This window comes from Macrotis lagotis, chromosome 1, assembly GCF_037893015.1.
Source record: "Macrotis lagotis isolate mMagLag1 chromosome 1, bilby.v1.9.chrom.fasta, whole genome shotgun sequence".
Taxonomy (NCBI): Eukaryota; Metazoa; Chordata; class Mammalia; order Peramelemorphia; family Peramelidae; genus Macrotis; species Macrotis lagotis.
The window spans coordinates 218,850,287-218,876,091 of record NC_133658.1 but is presented as its reverse complement, the minus strand read 5'-3'; the positions used below and the strand labels follow the sequence as shown (position 1 = coordinate 218,876,091).

General features: G+C 38.3%; 1 protein-coding gene across 7 annotated transcripts in view; it reads left to right on the top strand.

Moving 5' to 3' along the window:
* Positions 1–652: 652 nt before the first annotated feature.
* The window catches only part of CYS1 (cystin 1), a 38,459-nt gene continuing 13,306 nt past the window's right edge, over positions 653–25,805 (top strand). For 5 of the 7 annotated variants that reach the window (XR_012473418.1, XR_012473417.1, XR_012473416.1 and 2 more), the window contains exons 1-2: positions 653–1,101; positions 25,120–25,169. Coding sequence is in view for 3 of the 7 variants with exons in the window: in XM_074209656.1 (XP_074065757.1) it covers positions 688–1,101; positions 25,120–25,169 (464 nt within the window). In the remaining 4 variants the exon portion in view is untranslated. Of the gene's footprint in view, positions 1,102–11,008; positions 21,375–25,119; positions 25,170–25,805 lie in introns of those variants that run through there. The other 2 variants (XM_074209657.1, XM_074209658.1) reach the window with 2 other exon arrangements.

Sequence of the window (25,805 nt, the reverse complement as noted above, 5' to 3'; positions counted from 1 at the left end):
TCGCTTTCTTTAGACATCCCTGAGGCTGAGTGCAGGATTTTTTAATGGGAAGATTGCAGTTTAAATGGAAAGAAGCTGAGGGGAGAAAAAAGGAGAGGGAGAGAAAACAAAGGGAGAAGGAAGGAGGAATGATGGCGATAAGGGAAAAGACAGGAGGGAAGACAGAACAAATATAGGGAAGGAAGAGGAAAAAGAAAGGAGAGTATATTGGGAAAATAACGAGGAGAACGAGGAAGATGAAAGAAAAGGGAGGGAGGGAGTGAAAGAGATGGAGGGAGAAGAGCAGGGAGAGAGGAAATAGTAATGACCTGAAGATAAGGAATGGGAAAGACTAAAAGAAGATAAATTAGGGGAAGAAAAAAGAGGATGAGGGAGAAGAAAGAGAAGAGAAAGAAGGAAGAATGGGAAGGAAGGAAAGAGAGAAAGGAATGGACAGCAGAGGAAAAAAGCACGAAGAGGGTGGGAATGAGTGACTACATAAGGGTGGAAAGAGGGAGGGCCAGCGACTGAGGGAATGGAGAGCAGGGAGGGCCTGAGAGTGGACTCGCCGCCCGCCAGCCCGCCCGCTCCTCCCAGTCCCACACTCCCCTCCCTCCCTCCCTCCCTCCCCTGCCGGGATGCCCGGAGCCCTCGGCTGAAGCGGGAGGCTCAGCCACCCGCTCCCACCGGTGCTACCAGGTCTCGGCCATGGGCAGCGGGAGCAGCAGGAGCAGGCGGGCGCGGAGGCAGTGGCGCAGCCCCGAGAGGAAGCCGGGGGTCCCTGGAGTCCAGGAGGTGGGCGGTGGGCAGCAGGTCACCGAGGCCCGCCAGGAGGAGGCGGACGGGAAGGATGGGCCGGAGGAAGGTCCAAGGAAAGGGGCCCACGGAGACTGCGCTGTCCAAAACTCGGAGCCTCCCCTAACTGGGGAGGAGAAGGAGCCCGAGTCGGAGTCACTCCTACTGGATCAAGTACTGGCCGAGTCGGAGGCCTGGGACCCAACATTCGAACCCTGGACAAGTCGGGCCTCCCACTCTCGGCCCGGGCCGAACCCACAGCTGGGTGGGGCTCCCCGGTCCCCAGCGAACCTCAGCAGCAACGCAGAGCGCAAGGTGAGTGATGAGGTGCGCTCCGTGCAGCCCCCAGCCTTTCCGGATCCCGACCTCCGCCTGCGTCTCCCTCTGTAGTCTCTCCGCCTTCTATAGACAGCGGGTCCGGCCACCTCTGACCAGCTAGCCGGTACGCCGCTTAGCCTCCCTGCGCTTCTCCCTCACCCTACCTGGGCTTCCAGCCTCCCTGATTCCCTGAGGTCGCCCAGCAAACTCCCTCCCACTCAAACATCCCCAGAGCGGAGGAGGGAGTCGGGGACCAGCAGAAGATTTCACTGCCTGGGAACTTCCTTCAAAGCCTCTTCCCCTACCCGCGTCCCACTTCTCTTTCTCCCCCCCCCCCCCGCCCTTTGACTCCTCTCTCCTCTTCTATCCCTTCTTTCTCCCTCCCTCCTCTTCTTTCTCCCCACTTATCCCTGTATTTTCCTCTCTTCCTCATTCCTTTCTTTTCCTTTCCTTTTCCCTTCTAAATCTCCCCCACATCTCCCCACATCTTCTCTTCTCCACACATTGAGTCATACTTAACATGCTAAATGGCCTTGACAGACTAGAACATTAGACTAAAGCTAATAAAAGAAAATTTAATAAGAATTCACGTTGGTTTAAAAAAAACTGATTTCAAGAATAGGGAAGAGAGGAAGCAGCAGCTAGATAGAAGTTAATGTGAAAAAAAAGATTAGGGTTAGGGTTATGATGTGCTGCAACCTTAATAAATCAACCCTAAAACAAAACAAACAAAAAACCTGAGAGCATCTTAATGCTTAAGAGAAGCAGGTCTTCCTATTATGGAAATATATAAAACATGATTGTACATGTACAACCTTTTTCAGATTGTTCGATGCCATGGAGAGGTGGGAGAGAAGGGAAGGTAGAAAAATGTGAAACTCAAAAGTTTGCAAAAGAATGAATGTTGAAAACTATCTTTACATGTAATTAGAAAAATAACATTTAAAAATTTTTAAAAGACAGAAGCAGGCCTTCTTGTATTGAGGAACTGATAGTCCCATTGTATTCTACTTGGTCCACTTGGAATATTCAATTCTTGACACCATATTTTAGAAAGGACATTGGATAGCTATGGAGCAATGCTAATATAAAGAGGATCAAAATACTCAAAAAGCTGTGTGTCCCTGAGCAAATCACTTAGGCTCTCTCAGCCTCAGTTTCCTTTTCTGTAATATGAAGATAATAAATAATAGCACCTTCCTCCAGAGGATAAAATGAAATAATATTTATAAGGGGCATTGCTATATAAATGCTAGTAAATATCATCATCATCATCAAGAAGAGGGCAATTCAAATTATAGAGAATCTTAGTTTAATATCAAATGAGGGGCAGCTAGGTGGCGCAGTTGGGGCGGCTACAGAGCACTGGCCTTGGAGTCAGGAGGACCTGAGTTCAAATCCGACCTCAGACACTTAATAATTACCTAGCTGTGTGGCCTTGAGCAAGCCACTTAACCCCATTACCTTGAAAAATATAAAAACAAATAAAAACAAATGAAAGTCCATTGAAAGAATTAGAATGGAGAAGGAAGTGTAGTACATGATAACTATCTACTATCTTAGAGCATTCAAAAGGCTGTCATATGGTACAGAGATTAGATTTGTTCTGTTTGACCTCAGAAGAGGGAGCAGGCCTAAATCACCAGCCTCACTTTCTCCAGAGCCATCTGGATCCATTGGCCAGATATAAATCAGAATGACTGAAGATGGCCCTGCATGCAAGGCTGTCAGGGTTAAGTGACTTGCCCAAGCAGTTAGTAAATGTCAAATGTCTGAGGCAGAATTTGAACTCCTATTCTCCTGACTCCAAAGCCAATGTTCTATCCTCTGCACCACCTGGCTGTCCAAAAGATTGAACTGAATTGCTGCTGACATCCCTTCCAAATCTGAAATTATGAGATCCTCCCTCTATCTTCCCATTGTTCTTTTTGTGTGTCTGTCTCTGGTTCTGTCTCTGTGTTTCTGCTTCTATGTCTCTGTCTCTCTCTTGTTTCTGTCTATGTCTCTGGCTTTCTCTTTATCTCTGTGTGTCTCTCTACCTCTCTGATTCTGTCTCTCTAGCTCTGTCTTTCTGCCTGTCTCCCTTCCTCTCTCTGCCTTTCTTCCTTTCTCTCTCTCTCTCTCTATCTTCTTCCTTTTCCTCATTCCTTTCTCTTTCCTTACAAATATAAAATTTAGGATTTAAGTGGTAGCAAGGGCCTTGAACTGATTCTAAAGCCCAAAGGGGTTATCCTTGTACAGTGAAGTTCTATACTAGACTGAGGTCAAAAAACAAAGGAAGTTGGAATATTATAGTATATTTTGGAATCCACAATAGAATATCAGAGCTGAAAAGAATCTTAGAAAAAAATCTAGGCTTTTACAAGAATAGAAGTAAACTGATTTTCTTAGACTGATTAATCCAAAATCACAAAGCAAATTATTGGCAGAAATGGGTTGGGCAGAATCTTCCCTTCCCTCTAAAGTAGTTACAATATTATTTTATTTTGTTTTTTTAATGCTGTGAATCCATTTATAATGATAACCCTAAAAAAAGTGTAATAATATCTGTGACAGTTTATGTGCCCCTTTCCATCTGAATGAACAGGGAATTAAGGTCTTTAACACCTTGAAGACTTGTTTGATCTGGGAGGGTTGTCAAAGCTAGCATCTTCCCTCCTGAAGGTCTAGTGATGAAAGTGAGAAAAAAAACAGAAGTTTTTCTCCACAATTATTTTTAAATGAGGTCGATTTAAAAAGGATTGTAAATATCTAGGTATCACAATGAATAGAGTGCTGAATCTGGAGTAAGGGAGACCTTAATTCAAATTCAAACTCAAATACAAACAAGCTTGTGACCCTTGGTAAGAAAATATTTGTAATGTACTTTATAAACCTTAAAGAATTATATAAGTACTAGCTATGATTATATTGATTATTCATCATTATAATAATAAATCTTTAAGATTACATCAGTATGCAATTATATAAAGCTTTTTTTAAAAAAAAAGGTAACAGTTGTGGGAGGGAGAAAAAAGAAACCACTCTCCTGAAGTGAATTTGATCTCCAAGTAGGGGGCCAGGTTTTAATGGTCTTTTGTTTCCTAAGTCCTCTGGACAACTCAGATGGTAACTGGGAGAACAACAAAAGAGAGAAGTGTGTGTGTGTTTGTGTGTGTGTGTGTGTGTGTGTGTGTGTGTGTGTGTGTGTGTGTTTTCTGCAGTCTAGTTAAATAAAGAGGATGAAACATTGAAATGTGTTCTTTAGCCCTTATATCCTGGGTAGAAGAACAGTGGAGAGACACTTAAAGAAAAATAATGTGGTCCTGAGGAAATGTCTGTTTGGAGATGAATCTTTGTAGACTACACCTTTAAACAGCATATCCTTAGCAACAGCAGCCCCAGTCCACATGATACAATAGAAGGTTCACCCTGCAAGGGACCTTAAAGATAATCCAACTCCGAGCTGCTCATTTTACAGGTAAAAAAGCTATCACCCTAGAGAAGTAAAGCAACTTTCCTGAGGTTACAGAGGTAGTGAGTGATGGAGACAGGGCTCAAACTCAGTTCTCCTACCAGCTTTCTTTCCATGACACCATAAGTCTCCCAGGAAAAGGTGAAAATTATTATGAAACCATATTAACACCAAGGTCATAGATCTATAGCTGCAATCCTACTTCCTCAATATATAGATGAAGAAACAGATCAGAAAAGTGAATACTTACCCATGTGTGTACAAATGCCTTACCCCAGATCACCCAGGTGGTAACTGGGTTTGAACTCAGGTGCTCTGACTGCTAAAGTCAGATTTCTTCCTACTGTAACACACCCAAAAATCAATAGGCATTTATTAAAGACCTACTATTTATCAGATTGGGTATACAAAGAAAGGCAAAAGACAGTCCTTGCTATTACAGGGAAAATAAAGGTCACTTTGGTTTTCTTTTGTATCCCTAGCACATCACACACAGTATCTAACACATAGTAGTTGTTTAATAAAAGTTTGTTGATTAGATAAAAGGATTTTCATGGGAGAAGCACATGCATATAAATTTGTTATTGTTCAGCTGTGTCCAATTCTTTGAGACCACATTTGGGGATTTCTTGGCAAAGACACTAAAGTGGTTTGCCATTTCCTTCTTCTACTCATTTTATGGATTAGGAAACTGAGGCAAACAGGGTTAAGTGACTTACCCAGAGTCACACAGCTACAAAGTATCTTAATCAGGATTTGAACTCAGGACTTCCTGACGCCAGGCAAGACTCACTAGCCAGTGTTCCAGAGAATACAAGCAGGTATTATGTATGTATACATGCATATATATGTATTTCCATGTATATATACATATATGTATATACACATATATATACAGATGACAGATAGATATATACATAGACATACATATATATATATATATATGGAATAAATTGGAGATAATTACAAGAGGGATGGCCATAAGAATAATAAAGACCAAGAAAGGCTTCTTGCAGAATGTGAGACTGGCTGATATTTGAAATCACTCAATAATAGTAGTGTTAATAATGACATATTTATTTAGTACTTTGAAGCTTACAGAGAACTTCTCAACAAATCTCAGATATAGGTATTATGGGTATTATCATCCCCCATTTATAATTTAGTGACTTGCTTATGGTCACATTCTTTATTAATGTCAGAGATTATAAATATGGAACACTGGAACACAATGTTACATGTTTATACATCCTATGAGCAGAAACTGGCCTGTCTGTGTTAGCCAAGACCTTTAAATGTACTAAGAAAATTTGCTGTAGGGTTCAAGTGGCAATATTTCAAAATCTTATTACAGTAATATTTCATTTATTCATCATCATTGGAGAATTTCCTATTCTTTATAGGTAAATTTTGCAAATGACCGAAATTTCTCACTTTAAGCATCCAAGTTGTTATTTTCATAGTTTTAGAAATCTTTAAAATATGTCATTTCCTTCTATTCCTTTTTTCAACAATCTGTACTTCACTTCAGGATTCCAAAGGTGAAGAGTGTTTCACTTGGTGGGCATTTCTTTCACAGGCCTAGATCTCACACTCTACCCTTACCCAACCACTCTCCACCCCACACACACACACATACATACACTTTAATTGACGGACCTTCATGAATTATTGTGGTCAAAAATATTCCCATCCTTTTAGCCAGGATTCTCTGCATTTAATTATATTGGTCCTCTGATAACAGATATATCTATTTCTGAACCAGAACCTGAAACCTTTCCACCATAATAGGCCCAGAGAAAACATGAGCTTCACTGAGACAGTCTTAGAGAAGTCAGGCCACTTTGATTTTCTTTTGTATCCCTAGCACATCACACACAGTATCTGATACATAATAGTTGTTTAATAAAAGTTTGTGGAGGATTTTGTGGAAGAATTAGCAGGTAGAATGGAATTCAATCTTTTTTTTTGTTTGCTCAATATCACCCCTATGAACATCATTATTTTGATCTATTGTAACACAGAGATAGCTAAAAATGAACCTTTGAATGGGGACAGTTTACCCTTAACATAAGACCTAGTCTTTTGTGGGCTTTAAATTCTAGTATTAACTTTTTATAGATTTTTCTCTCTCTTCACATTTGATTGCTATAAATATACTGAATCCAACTATCATTTTCTAATTCACTCCTCAACACCCAATCTAACTTGCTATTTCTAGTTGCTATACAGAAACATGATAGCCAAGCTTATGAAAAAGGAGCAAAACTCATGGAAAAGAATGACATGGTTTTTGTTTTTTTCTTTTTTGTCAGCATATTGATATTTTGCAAACTGCAAAGGTTGAGTTGGTCCTCACATCTGTAGCAATAAGCCTGACTTCAAAAAGTGCAGAGAAAATGCTGTCTTAAATTTGCTTAGTGACCCTCCCCACCTTTAGATGCATCCTTCAAAAAGTTTCCCTCTTTGTGTTCCCTCTCCACCTCCCTCCACCCTTTGCTTCTTAACATCCAGGCAATGTTGTCACTCCCATGAGAGGTCTTGCTATTCTTAACCCATCATATCTTCAATGTTTAACAAATCCATTTTTAAACTTGGTTTGACTTCATCAGTAATTCATTCAAAAATTATAACTTGATCATCCTATTGCTAAGATATACTTTTCTATGCACAGAATGTGTTTGAAAGGATTTTTCAGTACAAAATCTAACAAATGTTTTGCTGTTTTCTTAAATCCCTTAAAAATTTGTTTTCAGAGTGAGCAGGGTATTGCCATCCCCATTTTATTAATAAGCTTCTGTTTGGAGTCTTGTGGTCTACCTCTAGTCTCAACTCTGTGGGGGCTTCAAAACACATACACACACAGACACACAAACACAAACATTGCATTTTAAATAGCTGCAGGCTCCTTGTAGGCTTGGAGCTGTGGAAGAAGCTCCACAGAATCCAATGCAAATTACAGCCTCTGCTCAATAGTGAGAGACCCAGAACTTAGCTTAAGAACTAGTTATTGGGGATCTACTGGTGCATATTTGGTTGGTTTAAAAGGAGAACCTTCATTTTAATGACTGCTTTTGTAACTTGGACTTCCAACTCACATTATCAGTAGTGGGATGGCAGCCCTGTGACCCAATATTCATTTTTCCCACGATATAAGTGGTCCAAGGAACTGTTACCAGTCTACTTCATGGGTTTTATATTCTTATCAGTGGAGGTATTCAAATGGAGGACAGTTTACTGTGTCTCAAGAATATCAAAGAAAAAACATTTTTAAAAAAGTATATGTTGACTAAAAGCTGGGTCACCCTAGGCAAGTCACTTTGCCTCTCTCTTCATCAATTGTCTTAATTGTAAAATGGAGAAAATGACAGTACCTACTACTTCCCAGGTTTATTGTAATGTTCAAATGAGTTTTATCTTCAAAAACTTGAATTCAAAACTATACTCAAGACACCGTCAACATGAAACTTTTCTTGAATTAATCCCTTCCCCAAATTGTGAGTTTCTCCCAATTTATGAAGAAAAATTTTATTTTGTACATTGTTTATTTTGTACATTTATACATATATATACATATATGTATATATAATACTTTCCCTAAAAGAATATAAAGTGTTTACCAGGATATTGGCACATTGTTGATGACTGATAAATGTCTTTTTCCATCCTTTTCTTTTGCTTCCTTCATGATTTTTTACTATGTCTCAGATATCTAAGTCTTCTACCTCTGGATACATGAAGTGTTTTTAAAATTTCAATTAGTTTTGTTTAAAAAAACCTTTTTGTAGGGGCACCTAGGTGGCGCAGTTGATAGAGGATGAGCCCTGACGTCAGGAGGACTTAAGTTCAAATATGGCCTCAGACACTTAATAATTACCTAGCTGTGTGATCTTGGGCATTGCCTTGAAAAAAAAATCAAAAAAAAAAGAAAGAAAACTTTTTTCTTTTTTTCATGCTTAAAATTTTAAGTGATATATTTTGTCTTCAGGTACAACAAACACTTCCTGACAAACACTCAAAGGATATTCCTTAAAATACAGTTTCTTTATTGAAACTTAATAGAGGGGGTGGCTAGGTGGTGCAGTAGATAGAGTACCGACCCTGGAGTCAGGAGTGCCTGGGTTCAAATCCGACCTCAGACACTTAATAATTACCTAGCTGTGTGGCCTTGGGCAAGCCACCTAACCCCCATTGTCTTGCAAAAACTTAAAAAAAATTAATAGCGAGAGATAAGGGGCAGCTAGGTGGTACAGTGGAAAGAGTATTGGCCCTAGAGTCATGAGGATCTGAGTTCAAATTTGACCTCAAACACTTAATAATTACCTAGCTGTGTGACCTTGGGCAAGTCACTTAATCCCAATGCCTTGCAAAAAAATAAAAGAAAAAGAAAAAAGAAAATTAATAGAAAGGATGGATAGGTCATTTAATGTGCCAGTTTGATACAAGCATTTTATTTGACCAGAGTTTTGAATAATTTCCATAGTGACTTCATTTATAGTGTTGTAGTTATTATGTATATAAATATATATGGGTGCATAAATGTACACACACACACACACACACACACACACACACACACAGTTTGCTTCGTTTGCTTTCTCTGTACCAATTCACACAATGTTTCCAAACATTTCCTATATTTCTCTGAATTCTTTATAGCCATCATTTCTTATTATGCAGTAGCATCCCATTATATTCATCTCTATAATTTGTTAAATCACTGATTCCTTGATTGTTGGACATATATTTGAAGATACATTTTGATCTTTTTGTTTTTACAAATAAACTAACCTCATTATCTCCTTCCCCCAACCTACCTCCTTGATGAAAGTCTCTATTTCTTTTTTTTAAGAAAGATTTTATTTATTTTAAGTTTTACAATTTTCCCCTAATCTTGCTTCCCTCCCCCCAAGAAGGCAGTCTATTAGTCTTTATATTGTTTCCATGGTATATATATATATATATATATATATATATATATATATATATATATATATATATATTGATCTAAATTGAATGTTATGAGAGAGAAATCATATCCTTAAGGAAGAAAAATAAAGTATAAGAGATAGCAAAATTGCATAATAAGATAATGTTTCTTTTTTAAATTAAAGGTAATAGTCTTTGGTCTTTGTTCAAGTTCTTTCTCTGGATACAGATGGTATTCTCCTTTATAGATCACCCAAAATTGTCCCTGATCGTTGCACTGATGTAATGAATGAGTCAATCAAGGTTGATCATCACCCCCATGTTACTGTTAGGATCTACAATGTTCTTCTGGTTCTGCTTATCTCAGCATCAGTTCGTGCAAATCCCTCCAGGCTTCCCTGAACTCCCATCCCCTCCTGATTTCTAATAGAACAATAATGTTCCATGACATACATATACCAGTTTGTTAAGCCATTTCTCAATTGAAGGACATTCACTTTTTTGTACAAGTAATGTTTTTATACTTTTTCTCTTCAGGGTATAGACCCAGTAGTGGTATTGCTGTATCAAAGGATATGCACATTTTTGTTTCCCTTTGGGCATAATTCCAAATTGATCTCCAGAAAGGTTGGATGAGTTCACAGCTCCACCAACAATCCCTTCCAACATTGAGCATTGTCCTTTCTGGTCATAATGGTCAGTCTAAGAGGTGTGAGGTGGTACCTCAGAGATGCTGAAAATCTGTATCTTTTACAAAGGCACCTCCATACTTACTGTCATCTAGGTTCACAACTTTGATGTTAACTCTGAATCTCACTTCATTAACAACACTAGTTGGCAATTTTTGTTATTTCTTCATCCACAATCTTTCTATTTACTCATAACCACCACCACCCCAGTTCAAGTTCTAATCACTTTCCTGTCTCAGGTCTGTTCCCTCTCCAGTTCATCCTCAGCACAAGTAACAAAGTGATTTTCTTAAGGTGTTAAGTCTGACTATGTTACTCCCTTAATCAAGTAACTTCAATAACTCCCTATGATCAAATATAAGCTGTTCTATTTACTTTGCCGGGGTGTTACAAGACAATGGGGTTAAGTGACTTGCTCAAGGTCACACAGCTAGTAAGTATCAAGTGCCTGAGGTCAAATTTGAACTCAGATCCTCCTGACTCCAGAATCAATTCTCTATCCACTGAACTACATAACTTCTCCTTTACTATTTACTTTTGAAAGCTTCCATTACTTGGTCTACATTTTCCTATTCATTTCTCCCTATATTTTATAGTTTAGTCAAACCAGCCTTCTTACTATTCTTTACCTGCAAAATTCTACTTTTACTTTGAACTGTCTATGCTCATGCTTGAAGCCTACTCTGTCCTTACTTCTGCTTCTTAGAATTAAAATCTTGTTCATGACTCCTTCAACATGAAGCTTTTCCTGATTGTAACCCTCCCCAATTTATCTTGAATTTATTTTTTGTATATATTTCTGTCTTTGTATTCCCCAGTACTTAGTGTAGTATCTGGCATATAGGTTGCTGTTATTTGTCCTTCATTCTCAAAGAAGACCATAACATCAGGAAGATGATGCCATGACATGCAAGTGAATTGGATTTAAGTGAGGGGATGCTGTACAAAATCACCAGCTTCACTTTCTCTACCTGGAGCCATCTGGATCTAGTGGCCAAATATGGTGCTTAATAAATGCTTACTGATACATTCACTGATTATTACATCACAGTTATTTCTGGAGAAAGAAAAAAATTTAACCCAAGATTGAATACAACCTTGTGATTTAAAAAAAAAGAGCTAAGTAAAAACATCCTTGGCACTCCCAGATTTGCAAATTGGGTTTCCAGTAGCTCATCTGCTTTCAGATTACTCCCATGACAAGTTCCTATGGAGTTTGCCTTTAATAGTCAATTAGCTGAAAGCAAAGACATTTTCTAAGATGGGATATGAAGAATAGTAGCTACAAAACATCCCCATAAGATAGGGAAACAGTTTCCCCTAAAGTATATAGAGCATCGACATACTCTATTGATGGACATTGAGTGGATGTAAATTTAGAATACTGGAATAAGGTAAGATACCCTTATTGGGGAAACATATGGAGAAGATAATTCACATCTCTCAGATATGCATTTACATAATATTCCTTTTCTCTTCTCATAATGCTATCCCAGTGAATAGCCACCTATGGAGCTATCCCTATAACCTGAGAAAATAGTTGACTTTCTATATATACACAGTAGGGTGCATTCTGGAGCATGGATACAAGCTGGGGAAGTTGTCCAGAGAGGTTATTTCAATAGCACAATGTTTGCTGAGACATAAAGGAGAGGTACAAATCCATTTATAATTCAGGACAGAAATTTAAGTAGAGAATTTGTCTTAGGGGAAACATAAATATTACAAAAGTCTAGCTTCTAGGACACTCAGAAGTGCCTAGAGGATCTTCCCTTGGAATAGAGAACCAAAATTACACTTCCAAATCTAGATCTGGAGGACACTGATCTTGGAGTTTAAATAACCGAGTTATGTTCCAAGCTTTGCCACTGATTAGCTGTGATTTTGGAAAAGACTTTGACATTGGATCTCAGTTTCTTAGAATCTGATCTGGTCTGTATGGTGACTATGATATTTTTTCTGTGACTGTAAGAAACAGCAGAAACAGGATGGCTGCCAACAAGAGGATGGACCCTGGACACTATTTTAATTCAGAATCTTCAAAGACTCAGCTCTATAAGACAGAATTCCTTCACCAAATTTGGTTAAGCTGCTTGGCAGTTCATCAGAATCTTCTCAGAGATTTGTGTTGGAGATGTGTTTAGGACAAATGAACAGTGTAAGATAGGCTGAAGGTTCTGGGGTTGGACTTCTTAAAACGCCCAAATCTATTGTGGTTTTTTGTTTTAATTTAAAAACTTCTGTTTTTTCATTTCCTAATTATTTCTCATTCCCCTGGCTATTCATTTTCCTGGGAATCTCTTTTGATCAACATTTTAACCCTTCCCCTGATGTATTAATTCTAACAAATCTGATTTAGAGTCATAACTAAACCCTAAAAAAGACTTATCCATTTCTCCCATTTTACAGAGAAGGAAACTGAGGCTTCATAATGATTACTCTATTGACCAGAAAGTTTGAGGTTGTCTAAGAGGAAAGAACCCTGAACTTGGGGATAATCAGAGTAATAACTCTTCTTTTTCCTATTGTGACCTGCTGCGTCACTTCTCAATAATTAAACAGCAGACACATGAAGTACTTGCTATGGACCAAGTATTAGCCTAGAAGTTCAGATTACAAAAAGAAGCTGCCCCTGCCTTACGTCATATTTAGAGAACATAGAATATTTGCATCATTAAATAAATAAAAAAATGTACAAAGTAATTTTTAGGAAAAGAACAGCTAGGTAGCACAGTGGATAGAACATTGGTTCCAGAGTCAGGAAGACTCATTTTACTAAGACAAGATGGTTAAGTGATTTAGATAGGGTCATACAGCTATTAAGTATCTAAAATAGGTCTTCCTGACTCAGGTCTTCCTGACACCAGTGCCAATGTGGTAACCACATGGCTACCAGCTACCTGTCTTCAGGAAGTTTGTATTCTCCTTTAATGTCCTGTGACACATTTACAGGTTCCCTCAAAATACTTAAATAACCAAAGCAAGAGTCAACTTAGCTCACTGGAAAGCTCAAAAGAGCAGATTTTTGAGTCCTGACCCTTCCATTGACTATGTGATTTTGGGAAAGGTATTTCACTACTCTAAATCTGTTTTCCTTATCTGTAAATTGGGGACTTTGCCTTGTACCACTCTTCCCAGAACTGTGAGGATAGTCATTTTGAGTTACTGTAATCTATCAGGACCTCATTTCCTCACCTATAAATTGAGAATAATAGCAATTAATATCTACCTTTCAGAGCAGTTGTGAGGAAAGCACTTTGCTAAAGCTTAAAATAGAAATGGGAACTCTTTTTAATCTTTCAGTTTACTAATCTATAAAATGAAAGATCTCTTTTAGGAAAGAATTTCCATGACTAATCTGTTGATCAAGAGGCAGTGTGATATAGTGGAAAGTGACCTGGTCATGGAGTCAGGAGGATCTAACTTTAAGTCCCATCCAAGATATACACTGGCTGTATGACTGGTATCCTGGGCAATTGCCTTAGATTCTAAGAGAGTGAAGATCTTCTTTGGTAGGGGGAATTCTTCACTCAGGGATCCCTATGCCACTTAAATCACAGCCTTTAAGTCTGTGGCCAGATGGGTTTAGGAAGCTGCTAGAGCTGCTTTTTCAGGCAAAAAGGTCCTTCTCTAACATTTTGGCAAAGATTAAACTATGTTCTGGCAAAGGATATTGTGGCCTCCAAGAGGAAGTAACTTTACCTTTTATATTCTTTAAAGGGTAAGATTTTATTCTTTTCCTTGCTTTCCTTGGAGGCCCCATTGCTAAACTGGAATGTGGAGAATCTGAAGAGGACACAGCAACAAGGATGATTACAATGTTTAGAAAGTCAACTCTACAACGCTAAGCTAAGACCCCAGGGTAACTTAAAAGAGAACTTTCTGTCTACAAGGTCACTCCAAGAAAACTGGTTACCAACTCTTACACAGAGAGGCATCATTAGCTATAGTGGAAAGAGGGCAGAGCTGACAAGACCAGTAAAGTGAGTATGATGGTTTGGGCTGATCTAAGGTCTATGCATCCTTTATAAATAGCAAGCTGGACTTTTCCTCAAAAGTCCAAATTTGGTTTTTGATTTTCCTTTTGCCTTCTCCACTGGGAAGGAAATATCTGTGGCTTAATCTGTGGAAATATGAGAGGAAAGTTGGTATAGCAACAGGGTGGGGGTCTGGCTGGGTCAATCCCCCTAATTTCCTTTTGTAAGACTGCCTTTCTAATAGATAAGAAGTTTTGTTTGCTGAACATTTCCTAACAGAGTCTGCTTTGACTCAGGAGAGGGATAAAAATCATAAAATATCAGAGCTGGAAGGGATCTCAGAATATAGTCTTTCAGGTCCATAAAGAACCTTAGAATATAAAATATTAGAACTGGAAGAAATGGATGTTGGAGATTATTTAGGATTTTACAAGCAAAAACCAGAGACCCAGAAGGGGAATCAGCATGTCAAAAGTTACAAGGTAAACTAATCTCAGAGTTGGCAAGAGAATGGAGGTGTGCTGATTCCGACTTTCAACTATTCTGTGAATCATGGACTTGGAGAGCCCAAATAAACTCCATGAGAGTCTCTCATCCACCAGTCAACAGGCAAACACTAGTTCTGGGGAGGTGGGGGGGAGTACATACACAATTCCTAGTTTTAGGAATTCCTTAAGATTATCTATTATGCAATATTGCCCTCTTGTGGCAGAGAAAAGACTAGTAGACTCAGAGTGAACAGAAATTAGAGGATTTCTATCTGGAAGGGGGACTTTCAACATCACATCTTAATCTCTTTTTCCAGATAAACTTGAACCCAAGTGGGAAAAAGTATTTTCTTAAGGTCATGTAACAAATAAATAAATGAGGATTCCAATTCATTGATCTGATCTTACTACTACACTAAGCTTTATAGACAGGAATTTTTTTCCCTTTTGTTTTTTCCAATTCTTTGCTTAAAATAAAATCCATTAGATTTGAATTGATGAGAATTTTACATGTAGAATGGATAATCCCTAAACTACAGAATTATATTACTTCTCAAGTTCAATAAGAAAAGAAGATATGGGGCAGCTAGGTGGCGCAGTGGATAGTGCACCGGCCCTGAAGGCAGGAGTACTTGAGTTCAAATCCAGCCTCAGACACTTAATAATAATAACCTAGCTGTGTGGCCTTGGGCAAGCCACTTAACCCCATTGCCTTGCAAAAAATAAAAAATAAAAAAAAGATAATATTCACTTAGTGCCCTTACCAGGACATTCTCTTCAAATAGACCAAGAACTATAAATTAAAACAAAGTATTTAACTGGACAGGATAGCAAAGTAAATAGGGCAAAACAAGCAAGAGATGTGTATCAGTCCTCCCTCCTCCACTCCCAGACATGCAACAGATAAAATCTCTCACATACTCATGCTTCAGTGGGAAAGGGAATAAATCTGACCTCAAAAGGGAACTGGGGTTTTGGCCTAAGTGCTTGGTTTTACATCTAGGAAATTCCCACAACTTGAATCAGTCCAACTTTGCCTCCAGCTACTTGGTGTGGTCTAGGGACTCCTCTGAAGGTTGGGACTCTCACTACCACTCTGTTGTAACTAAGATCTGCTGAGTCCCCCGCCTTTGCTACAATTCTCCACCTCTCTGGTGCTTCTCTGTTGCTACTCTGTTACCTTCTCTGTAACTTCAGGACCCATGTGCTTCAATTAATGTCCCTATTGGAAACAGTTAACTCTGTTTCAGAGTAAGCTTTCTAAGTAGCTTAGGTGGTTTCAATTCTGGAGTCAGGAGGATCTGAGTTCAAATCCTGCCTCAGATACTTACAAACTATGTGACCTTGGGAAAGTTACTTAACCCCTGATTACCTTCCATCCAGGGAGGTCCTGATTAATATTTGGCTACTGGATATAGATAGATCTGGAAGAGAATGTGAGGCTGGTAACTTAGCACAGCACACTCGCATACTCAAATCCAATTCACTTGCATGCCTTGGCATCACCTCTCTGACATCATAGTCTTCTTCAAAAATGAAGGATAAGGGTCAGCTAGGTAGCGCAGTGGATAGAACACTGACCCTGAAATCAGGATGACCTGAGTTCAAATCCAACCTCAGACACTTAATAATTACCTAGCTGTGTGACCAACCTCACTGACTTGAAAAAAAAAAAGAATGAAAGACAAACATTATCATCATCATTCTGGGTCACATGCCTCAGGTTAGTCATCATAGTTTCAGTTTTGTTGTTAAATAGGGGTCAACTGATACCCAAAAGGGCCAACTGTGAGACTACAAAAAACCTGTTCTTCCCATGGAAGCCTCCTGCTCTTACTCTTCTTACCTGAGTTAGGATGACTGAATTGTGTTTAGTCGGGCAATAAGCATCTATTAATCACCAATTGTATGCCAGCACTGTGCTAAAAGCAAAGGAAGCAAAGAAAAGCAAAAGGATGGTTCTTAACCTCAAAGAGGATAACTGTACATATGAGCTCTGTACATATGAGACATGCAGAAAAACTGAAGAAGGTGCTCTTGAAGAAAATGGAATTAAGCTGAGACTCTAAGGAAGGGTGGAGGGTGATAGTGAGGAGGAAGAACATTCCAGAGGAACAAGACAGGCAGTGAAAAGGTGCTGAGAGGAGAGAGTGCCATCTCTGAGAAATGGCAAGAAGATCTGTGCTGCTGGATGTTAGTCTGTATTAGAAGAAAATGTGTAAAAAGACTAGAAAGATGGAAAGGGGTCAGCACATGAAGAGCTTTCAAAGTCAAAACAGAGAATTTTATATTTCATCTTGGAGAACTATAGAGTTTATTGGGCAATGAGGTAACATCATGAGACCTTTGCTTTAGAAAAATCACTTAGTGAGGATGATTGGGAGAGGGTAGAGAGAGAGAGTTGAAGTGGGGAGACCAGAGAGGAGGCTACTGCCATGGATCGTTCAGATGAAAGGTGATAAGAGCCTGAACTAGAGCCATTTTTTATAAAGGTGGAGAGAAAGGGGAAAGCAGAGAGAAACAGATAGAGAGGAGAGAGAGAAAGAGGAGAAGAAAGAAAGAAAGACAACTCACATTTATAGAGTGCACCAAGAACTTTGCTAACTTGGGAATGATTTTTACAATGATTATCTCATTTGATCTTCACAATAGCCCTAGGAAGTAGGGCTTATTATTCCCATTTTGTAGTTGAGAAAACTGAGGCAGACAGTTTATGTGACTTGCCCAAGAACATACAGATAGTAAATGTAATTTGAACCCAAGTCTTGCTGACTCAAGGCCCAACTTTCTATATACTATGTCACCTAGCTGCCCCAAGTTGTCAACAAATTAGATATATGGGGTAAGTACAAGTGAGGAGTTGAGGATGACATCAAGATTATCATTTAAAGCCTAGTGGCAATACCCTGCCTTAGTATTTTTTTGAAATATTGGATCTTTTGATGGATCTTTTGAAATATTAATATTAATGTTGTTATATAAGATATGGCTTATGTATAGAAACCATATATTAATTGATTGGACCAAGTTTCATGTTGAGAAAAGTGACTCAGTATTTTAACAATAGTCACAAACAGCTACAATTTTTAAGGATTTTTTAGTTTTAAAACTTCTGAACTTTTCCTGAAGTATATAAACGTTTTCAATATTGGTTCAATAAATATTTGTTTAATTTGGCTCATTTTTTCCCTAAACAATACAATTATTCCTTTGCCTAAAAGAATCTATTTCTTTTTTTGTCTGTTTTGTAAAGTCTTAAATGAAGCTTTTCTTTGGGCTTGTGCAGGGTCTATTTGAGAGAGACTGTGTGTGTGTGTGTGTGTGTGTGTGTGTGTGTGTGTGTGTGTGTCTCAGACAGGAATATAAACAAACCTGAACAGAAATATTTTCTGCATCATGGTCTATAGCACCTGCTCATTACACTCAGGTAGGAAGGCAATTGTTTTTACTTTTCCTGGTCCCTAAAGATTTTCTCAAAAAATTCATTACATGCCCCAGTGACAACACCTAGAGCCACACACACATCCTGAGTCTTCCTATATGAAGAACAGGTCCAGCCAGGTTCCAGACAATCTCTGCCATCCTGATTCTGACTCAGGATCCTATTTGATATTAGCCGTTCACCTTCTGACTGGAGTGGCAACCACCAGCTCAGAGGGGAAGGACTGGTGTAGCCACAGTGGCCACAAGGGGGAGGCATTATGTCATTCATTGCCCACAGGCACACTACCCACTCCTTTTAACCATAAGGCTAGGAGTCTCAGAAACTAGACTTTTACAAAAGAAGAAACTGAGATCCCCAGACTGAAATAACTCTCTCAAGATTATACTGGTACTACATTCACATCAGAGGTGAATCCATGTCCTCTTATACCACCACCAAGGTTTTTTCCACTTTACCATAAGGAATTTAGTATGCATTGAGACCAGTTATCTTAAGAATATCAGCACCCATTTCTGCTGCATTTTTTAAGTTGATAGACTTTCTTCATGTGAAGTTGTGGGTGTCAGTTTTATTAAATGTGGAAGTTTGGAAACTTGAAATCAATTTTACTAAGTATGGAAGTTCCAAATGTGATTATGAACATTATTAGTCCCATCTTAGAAGAAATTAGGTAACTCAGCTTGGAATCAGGAAGACCCAAGTTCAAATATGACCTCAGACACCTGGGAGAGTTACTTAACCCTAATTGCCTCATCTGTCAAATGAGCTGGAGAAGGAAATGGCAAACCACTTCTATATCTTGGCCAAGAAAACCTCACTACAGTATGGTCCACAGGGTCACAAAGAGTCAGATATGACCAAATTGACTGAACAACAACAACAACAAAAGCCCCATCTTAAAGCATCTAAGAAGTGAAGGAGATGTGCAATGTCACATGGTCACTGAGAACAGGAGCATAGGTTTTAGGAATGAAAGTGACTTTAGAGACCATTTAGTTAGCAAGATGAATTCATTAAAATAGGAAGCTATTGGACTGTGGTTAAGGATAGGCTTCTTCCCACTCCTTTATCCCTTCAATTTACAGATAAAGAAAATGAGGCACAGATTAAAGAAGAGATAGTAAAGAGCAAAAGCAAGATCTGTGCCCAGGTCATTGATTTGCAGAATTTCAAAGGACTTCAAAGTAAAACCTCTAAAACATACTTAGTGGTTGTTCTCTTTCTTTCTAGAAGAGGACCAAAATGACATCACTACATTGAGTCTTAAAATATGAGACTGTGGATGATCAAACCAATAGGAACTTGGAAAGCTCTACTATACAGACACAAATAGTTCATGTGAAAACTTAGGGTGGATTCTCTAAACTATTGCATCTTGCATTTCCTTTGAGATACTTCAATTTTTCTTTACTCAAAGAGTCCTGTATCAGTGTCTTCCATGTTGAACAATCAATTTCAAAGTTTTTAAGACAGACCTTCAAAGTGTCCCTCTATCACTTTTTTCTGACTCCCTGTGATCACTTGCCTTGTCTGAGTTCTCCAGAAAATATTTTTTGGCAAGTACGTTTATTTGTCTAGCCTCCACTTGAACACCTGCAGTACTTGGAAAGCCACTACCTTCCACTAGGAGGACAAGAAAAAGAGAATGATCCAAGGCTGCCCATTAGAAAGTGGCAGAAGAAAAATGAATTTTTATTTAATGAAGAATTTTTTTAGGACATAACTCATGTCTAATAATAATAATGGTTAGCATTTACATATTTCTTTAAGAAATACAAAACACTTTGCATATATATTAGCTAATTTTATTAACATTCCAATTTTATAGATGAAGAAACTGAGATAGACAAGGTTAAGTGACTTGCTTAGAGTTACAAAGTATCTGGAGTCACATTTGAACTCAAGTCTTTCTGACAATAGGTCCAGGGCTCTATTCACTTCCCCACCTAACAGCTATTAAGTTGTAGGAAAAAGACACAGAAAAAATTAGAGGGGCCTATGAATTCAATCTTGGGATAACCATGTACCCTGAGAAGTTACCTAAAGGATGTACATGGCTATTGGAGGCAAGAATTTAACTGAATTAAACACAGGTGGGAAAATAACAGCTTACTAAGTGTTTTAACTGGACTTGTTTGAGTTTCCTCAAAGTCCAGGCCTTTGTTTACATAAAATTTCTTCCTCTAAACTTTTCCTGTGCATTTAAAGGGTCCTTTGTTGCAAGATATACATTTGTTATGTACTTTAAACAAAAACTTCTCTTCTTTTTCCTGCTCTCAACACAAGGAAATGGGGTCCATTTGGAGCTCAGTCTCAGAGGGTCAGAATTTGCACAAGAATTATTGATTCATGCGTCATTTAAATAAGTCATTTGATCCAACATTTATCAAATTCTTGCTATTTTCAGGGTCTGTAACTTCATGGAGTTCAGATTGTCTGATAAGGGAATCAGACACCAATACAAATGACTATGATATACAATATTACATAAATATGTAGAAAACAAAATGCTTTGGGGAACAAACTGGGGTATTGGAGGGGATGACAATGGGGCCTTTGTCCCAGGGTTCTCTGAATGTAAAAGATACTGACAGCACCAGCAGTCATTAAGCAGGATAGAAACAGTAGAGTTTAGAAACTATCAAAAAATGATTAAAGTGGGGAGCTATCAAAAAGTGGGCTGGGGTGAGCTTCTCAGTGCCCTCCTGAAGGTCCCCCTTCTCTGCCACCCCATACATATGAGCAGTAGCATCCTCCAGCAGTAGCATACTGCTGATGAGGCCCAAGTCCTCTATTACCCTATCCATCCTCCCCCAGCACACAATAGAAGGTGTATATGGTGCTCCATATCCATGGTCTTATAAACCAGAGAAGAGATGACATAGCTTTTGCATTTATAACCAGCATCATAGAATGTCAGAGGTGGAAGATTCCTTAGCAGTAATCTAATCCAGTTCCCTCATTTTACATTTTATCATTTTATTCTATAGTATTGGGTTCATGATATTCACTACTTATCTCATGTGTTATTTCTACAACTAGATTGTAAAATGTCCTGCTGCTATGATCTGTGGGCAGCTCTTTCTCCAACAGTAGTGGGTATGTCATAGAAAGGACAGAGTAAAGAACACTGGTTCTAGAATAGGGAAACCTCCCTTTGTTCCTGACTCTGACAGTTACTAGTCTAGTCACTTTGGGAAATTACTTCATCTCTCTCTGAGACAGTCTCCACATTCGAAAAGAAAGAAATAATCTTTTCACTCTCTGTTCAAGAGGTGATTGTGAGAAAGTGCTTTGCAAACCTTTAAGTCTCAATAGGAAGAAATGTGAGGTATGATTAAAGCTGCTGAACAAATAGAATGCAAGCTCCTTTAAAGCAGGAACTATTTCATTTTTTATCCTTAGTAAAGCCTGATACATAGTAGGTGGCAGATAAATGTTTCTGATTTGATTAAGTTGATAGAATCATTGCAAGGTGTAATGTTGATAATAAAGACCAGTTATATAATTGGAGCATGGAATTTGGGGACCTTCTTGCTAGGTAGATTTCTAAAATATTCTCTGATGTGGGACATAAATGTGAGATGATGTCATCTTTTCTTTTTCTCTGATTCATAAGATCATAGATATAGAGCTTGGCATACACCCTCTGTTGTGTGCTAAGAGAGAATGGGAATGTGCCCCTAATATGGGAAATAGAGGCCTGAGGCACTATCATCAGTAAGCTACTGCTGGAGGATACTGCTAGACATCTGTATGGGGTGGGAGAGAAGGTAGAGATTCAGGACTGTTAAAGGAAGGTTCTGAGGGCAACCATTAAAAGCATTTGGGGGTTTTAGTGGACAACACAATTAATTTGAGTCAGTGGTGTAATATGATGGTCAAAAAGGAAAAAAGTAATACCATCCCAAAATTCATTAGTAAAGGCATTCAGTCCAGGACTAGAAAAGTAATAGTCTTCTAGTCAGATCACATCTCAGGTATTATGTACATCACAGTTTAGGAAAGATTTAACAAGCCGAGGAGTATCCAGAGTAAAAACAGAAATGTGAACCAGCTAGAAACCATGCCCTAGAAAAGTAAGAGCACTAAATAATTGTTCTCTCAGCCAATGAGGAGAGAATCTTATGTAAATATCCAGGCCTGAACTCTAGGTTACATAAAGATCAGTTGGAAGAAGCAGAAAGTGTTTAGCCTCTAGTAGAGAAAACTAGGAAGAGTGGCATGATAATCATCTTTGAGTATTTAAAGGGCTGTTATATAGAAGATTGTTTTTACCTTTTGGGGGGTCAATTTCTTTTATCTGATTTCATGGGCAAAAGTAGAGGAAATGGGTAGAAGTTGTAGAAAGCCCCCTACGCTTTGTAGCTAACCAAATGGATTACTTTTCAAAGTAGTATGTTTCCCCTTACTGGGGACCTTGAAGCAAAGACTGGATGAGCCCTATCAGAGATTTTGTAAAGGGAATTCCTGTTCAAATCCAGGTTGGCCTAATAGTAAGAGGTGGGGTAGGTGAGGAGACCCTTCCAATTCTGATTTTGTCAGACTCAAAGTGGGATCTAGAGCCAGTGATAACCTTAGGAAGGAAGCAGCCCACTGAGAAATCTATTTATATTGGAACCAATGGGCTCCACTTCCTCTCTTGTGTACTAGGATGTGGTCAGCAATGATTGAGATGATATCTATAAAATTGGGGAGTTCATTAGATAAAGGAGAAAACTATTATGAATAAGATATAGGTATCACTATTATTCCTACTAAAACTCTTCTTGAGTTGGATATTGAATGCTGGCTGAGCTTCAAAGTACTGCAATACTGACTGGAGTCAGCAGAGGAAGAAATATGAATCACTCCCTGAAGCTATTTACTCTCATTCCTAATTCTTACTATTATTTGTCTTTATTCATTCATAGATGATATTTAGAGATTTAAAGATTTAAAGTCAAAAAGTATTTCAAGGAAAATCATATGTGGTCACAGCCCCCGAGTATACAGATAAGTGAACTCAGAGAGGGACAGAGGCTTCTCAAAGTCATATGGAGGTGAAGCAGCACAATTTGTATATTCTGTTTCATTAGACTGTCATTTCCTCCGCTAGGCTATGAACACCAATAGGATAGAAATTGTGTTTTATTCATCTTTGCAATCCTTTGGTACCCTTGTTAGTGTCTTCCTTACAAATTTTTTCTCAAGAGGATTTCGTGACATTCCTCTAGGCAATTAACACCAACCAAATACTGAGGCAGCACTCAGGTGGTCCCTATTTTATCCCTCACTCCCATTCCATGGTAATTCATTCTCTTATTCTTTTTTTTAGGTTTTTTTTGTAAGGCAAACGGGGTTAAGTGGCTTGCCCAAGGCCATACAGCTAGGTAATTATTAAGTGTCTAAGACTGGATTTGAACCCAGGTACTCCTGACTCCAGGGCTGGTGCTTCATCCACTATACCACCTAACTGCCCCTCATTCTCTTATTCTAATTGTATATTCCCTACATTTAGTGCTGGAAGGCACCATATAGATCATGTCCAACCCACACCTCCTCATTTTACAGAGTTCATTTATATCATTCCTGGCATATAAGTCATTGTTGGTAATGTGCTACAGCCGATTTTTGCCCATTATTCATCTCCCTGTTGCTCTTTGGGAGCCGCCTGAATGTCCAGGGATCTCATGTCTATCACCAGGACACTCTTTCCAATCTATTGTAGAGAGGCTCCATGTCTGGACCAGACTAAAAATAAGATCTTTGAGGTGGACAGAAAGAAGATTATATTATACAAATCCTAACAGCATTTTTTTCCCCACTCTGTGACTACATAGACTATTGGGAGAAGAGAAAAAGATCTTTGACCTTAAGAGTCAAAATATTTCATTTCATTTAGAGCCAATTCACATGAGCTGATAAAACATTGTTTCAGTCCATCACCAGTGTGGGAGGGAAATAACCATTTCTAAGAACTGTATCATGAACATACACAGTCTTTATAATCAGCAACATCATAGAATTTGGCAGTTTTGACAATTTCCTGCATCTATGTAATCAAAACTAGTTTGAGCTTCTTTCTCCAGAGGCTGAATTCTTCGTGGATTCATATAGGAAATTTTCCCAGAAGCACTACTGAAGACTATCCCAGATTCTTCCAAGGTCCTAGACACTCTTATAGTTAATAATTTTGTAGCTAATTTGTAGCAAGCACTTCCAAAGAGATATTGCAATACTGTTGGTTTGGTGAAGTCAAGAGTTTCAAAGATCATTCAAGTGTACTACAAAACAGGATCAGCCAATAAGAAAGCAAAAAAAAAAAAAACTAGTCAAAAAAGCAATAAGGAACAACTCTATGATATAAATTTGGAAAAGAAAGTTTACTAAATTATGGAGTGCTTGGAATGCTAATACTCAAGGCAAATTCTTTGATGTCAGGAACTATGTTTTCTTCTTTTTCTAATCCCCAGTGCCTTTTTTAGTTGCCATATGCTATGGCCATATGACCATGCTTTGATTCCTAAATTTGTCTTTTGCTTTCCCACTGACATGCCTTTGCTTATGCTGTTCTTTCTGTATTCCTGAAATGCCTTCCCCTATTCTTCATATATTCAATTTTTAATTATCCTTTAAAACTTAGTGCAAATAATACCTTTTCCGTGTTTTCCCTGATTCTGGCAACTCATTAATGATCTTCATCTTCAGACACAGCATGTTTCCCCCCTCTAATAGGGTTATCATGTAATATACAATATTGATATCTATTTGTATTTTATCCATTTAGTAAGTTATAAACTGCATGAGGGTAGGCACTAAGTCTTATCTAAACTTTGAGACTCCTACTGTACCTGGCACAGTGCTCTGTATATATCAGGCTCTTAATAAATAAGTTAGCTGAATAAATGAATGAAAAAAGTGAAGTACAATACTCAGTTACTTAATTTTATTTGTATGTTTGAAGGTGGGTGGTGTTTACCATCTCACAGCAAGTATTTGACTTGGATATTTCATCGATCCTGCTGATAGTGCTCTGATGTTTCTTCATTTTATTATTCACCAGGTACCTTCTGTTCAGAGCACCCAGGATGTAGAGAACAATAACAACTTTGAGTAAGTATCATGAAAATCCTGTTTTTACCAATATAATGAAGAGATTAGCCAATGAGGGCTCAGTCCTTAGAACATGATTTTTCTTCTGCAGACAATCAGTAAAATTTGAATCATTATTTCACTTCCAGCCCCTCAAGTTACTTCTATCTCCCCACCCCCAAATACCCTTAGGATCACTTTCCTACTCTTTGACCATAAATATATATCTTGTGATTTCATAATTTTCCATGAGTTAATTATTATCATCTCTATTCAGATGACTCCAAAATGTTCCTATCTAGACCTATGAGTCTGAGTTTCTTATCACCAACAACTTATTGGCTATTTCCATCTAGCTGATCCACTTGTATCTCAAACTGAATACATACAAAACAGAACTCATTATCTCTCTCATCCCCCAACCTACTTCTTTATTAAACTTTTCTTATTTCTATTGGGAGTAACACTCAGGGATTTACTGAGGCCAGCTAACCAGCTTGAAAGAGGATTATTAGATTTCAAGTATGAATATTTCCATCCTAGAAATAAGCTTTATTGTTTTGTTAATTATCTAGGCTTAAGAAAATGTTAACAATATAGATTAAAAGTATATGTGTAGGACAGCTAGGTGGCACAGTGGATAAAGCACTGGCCCTG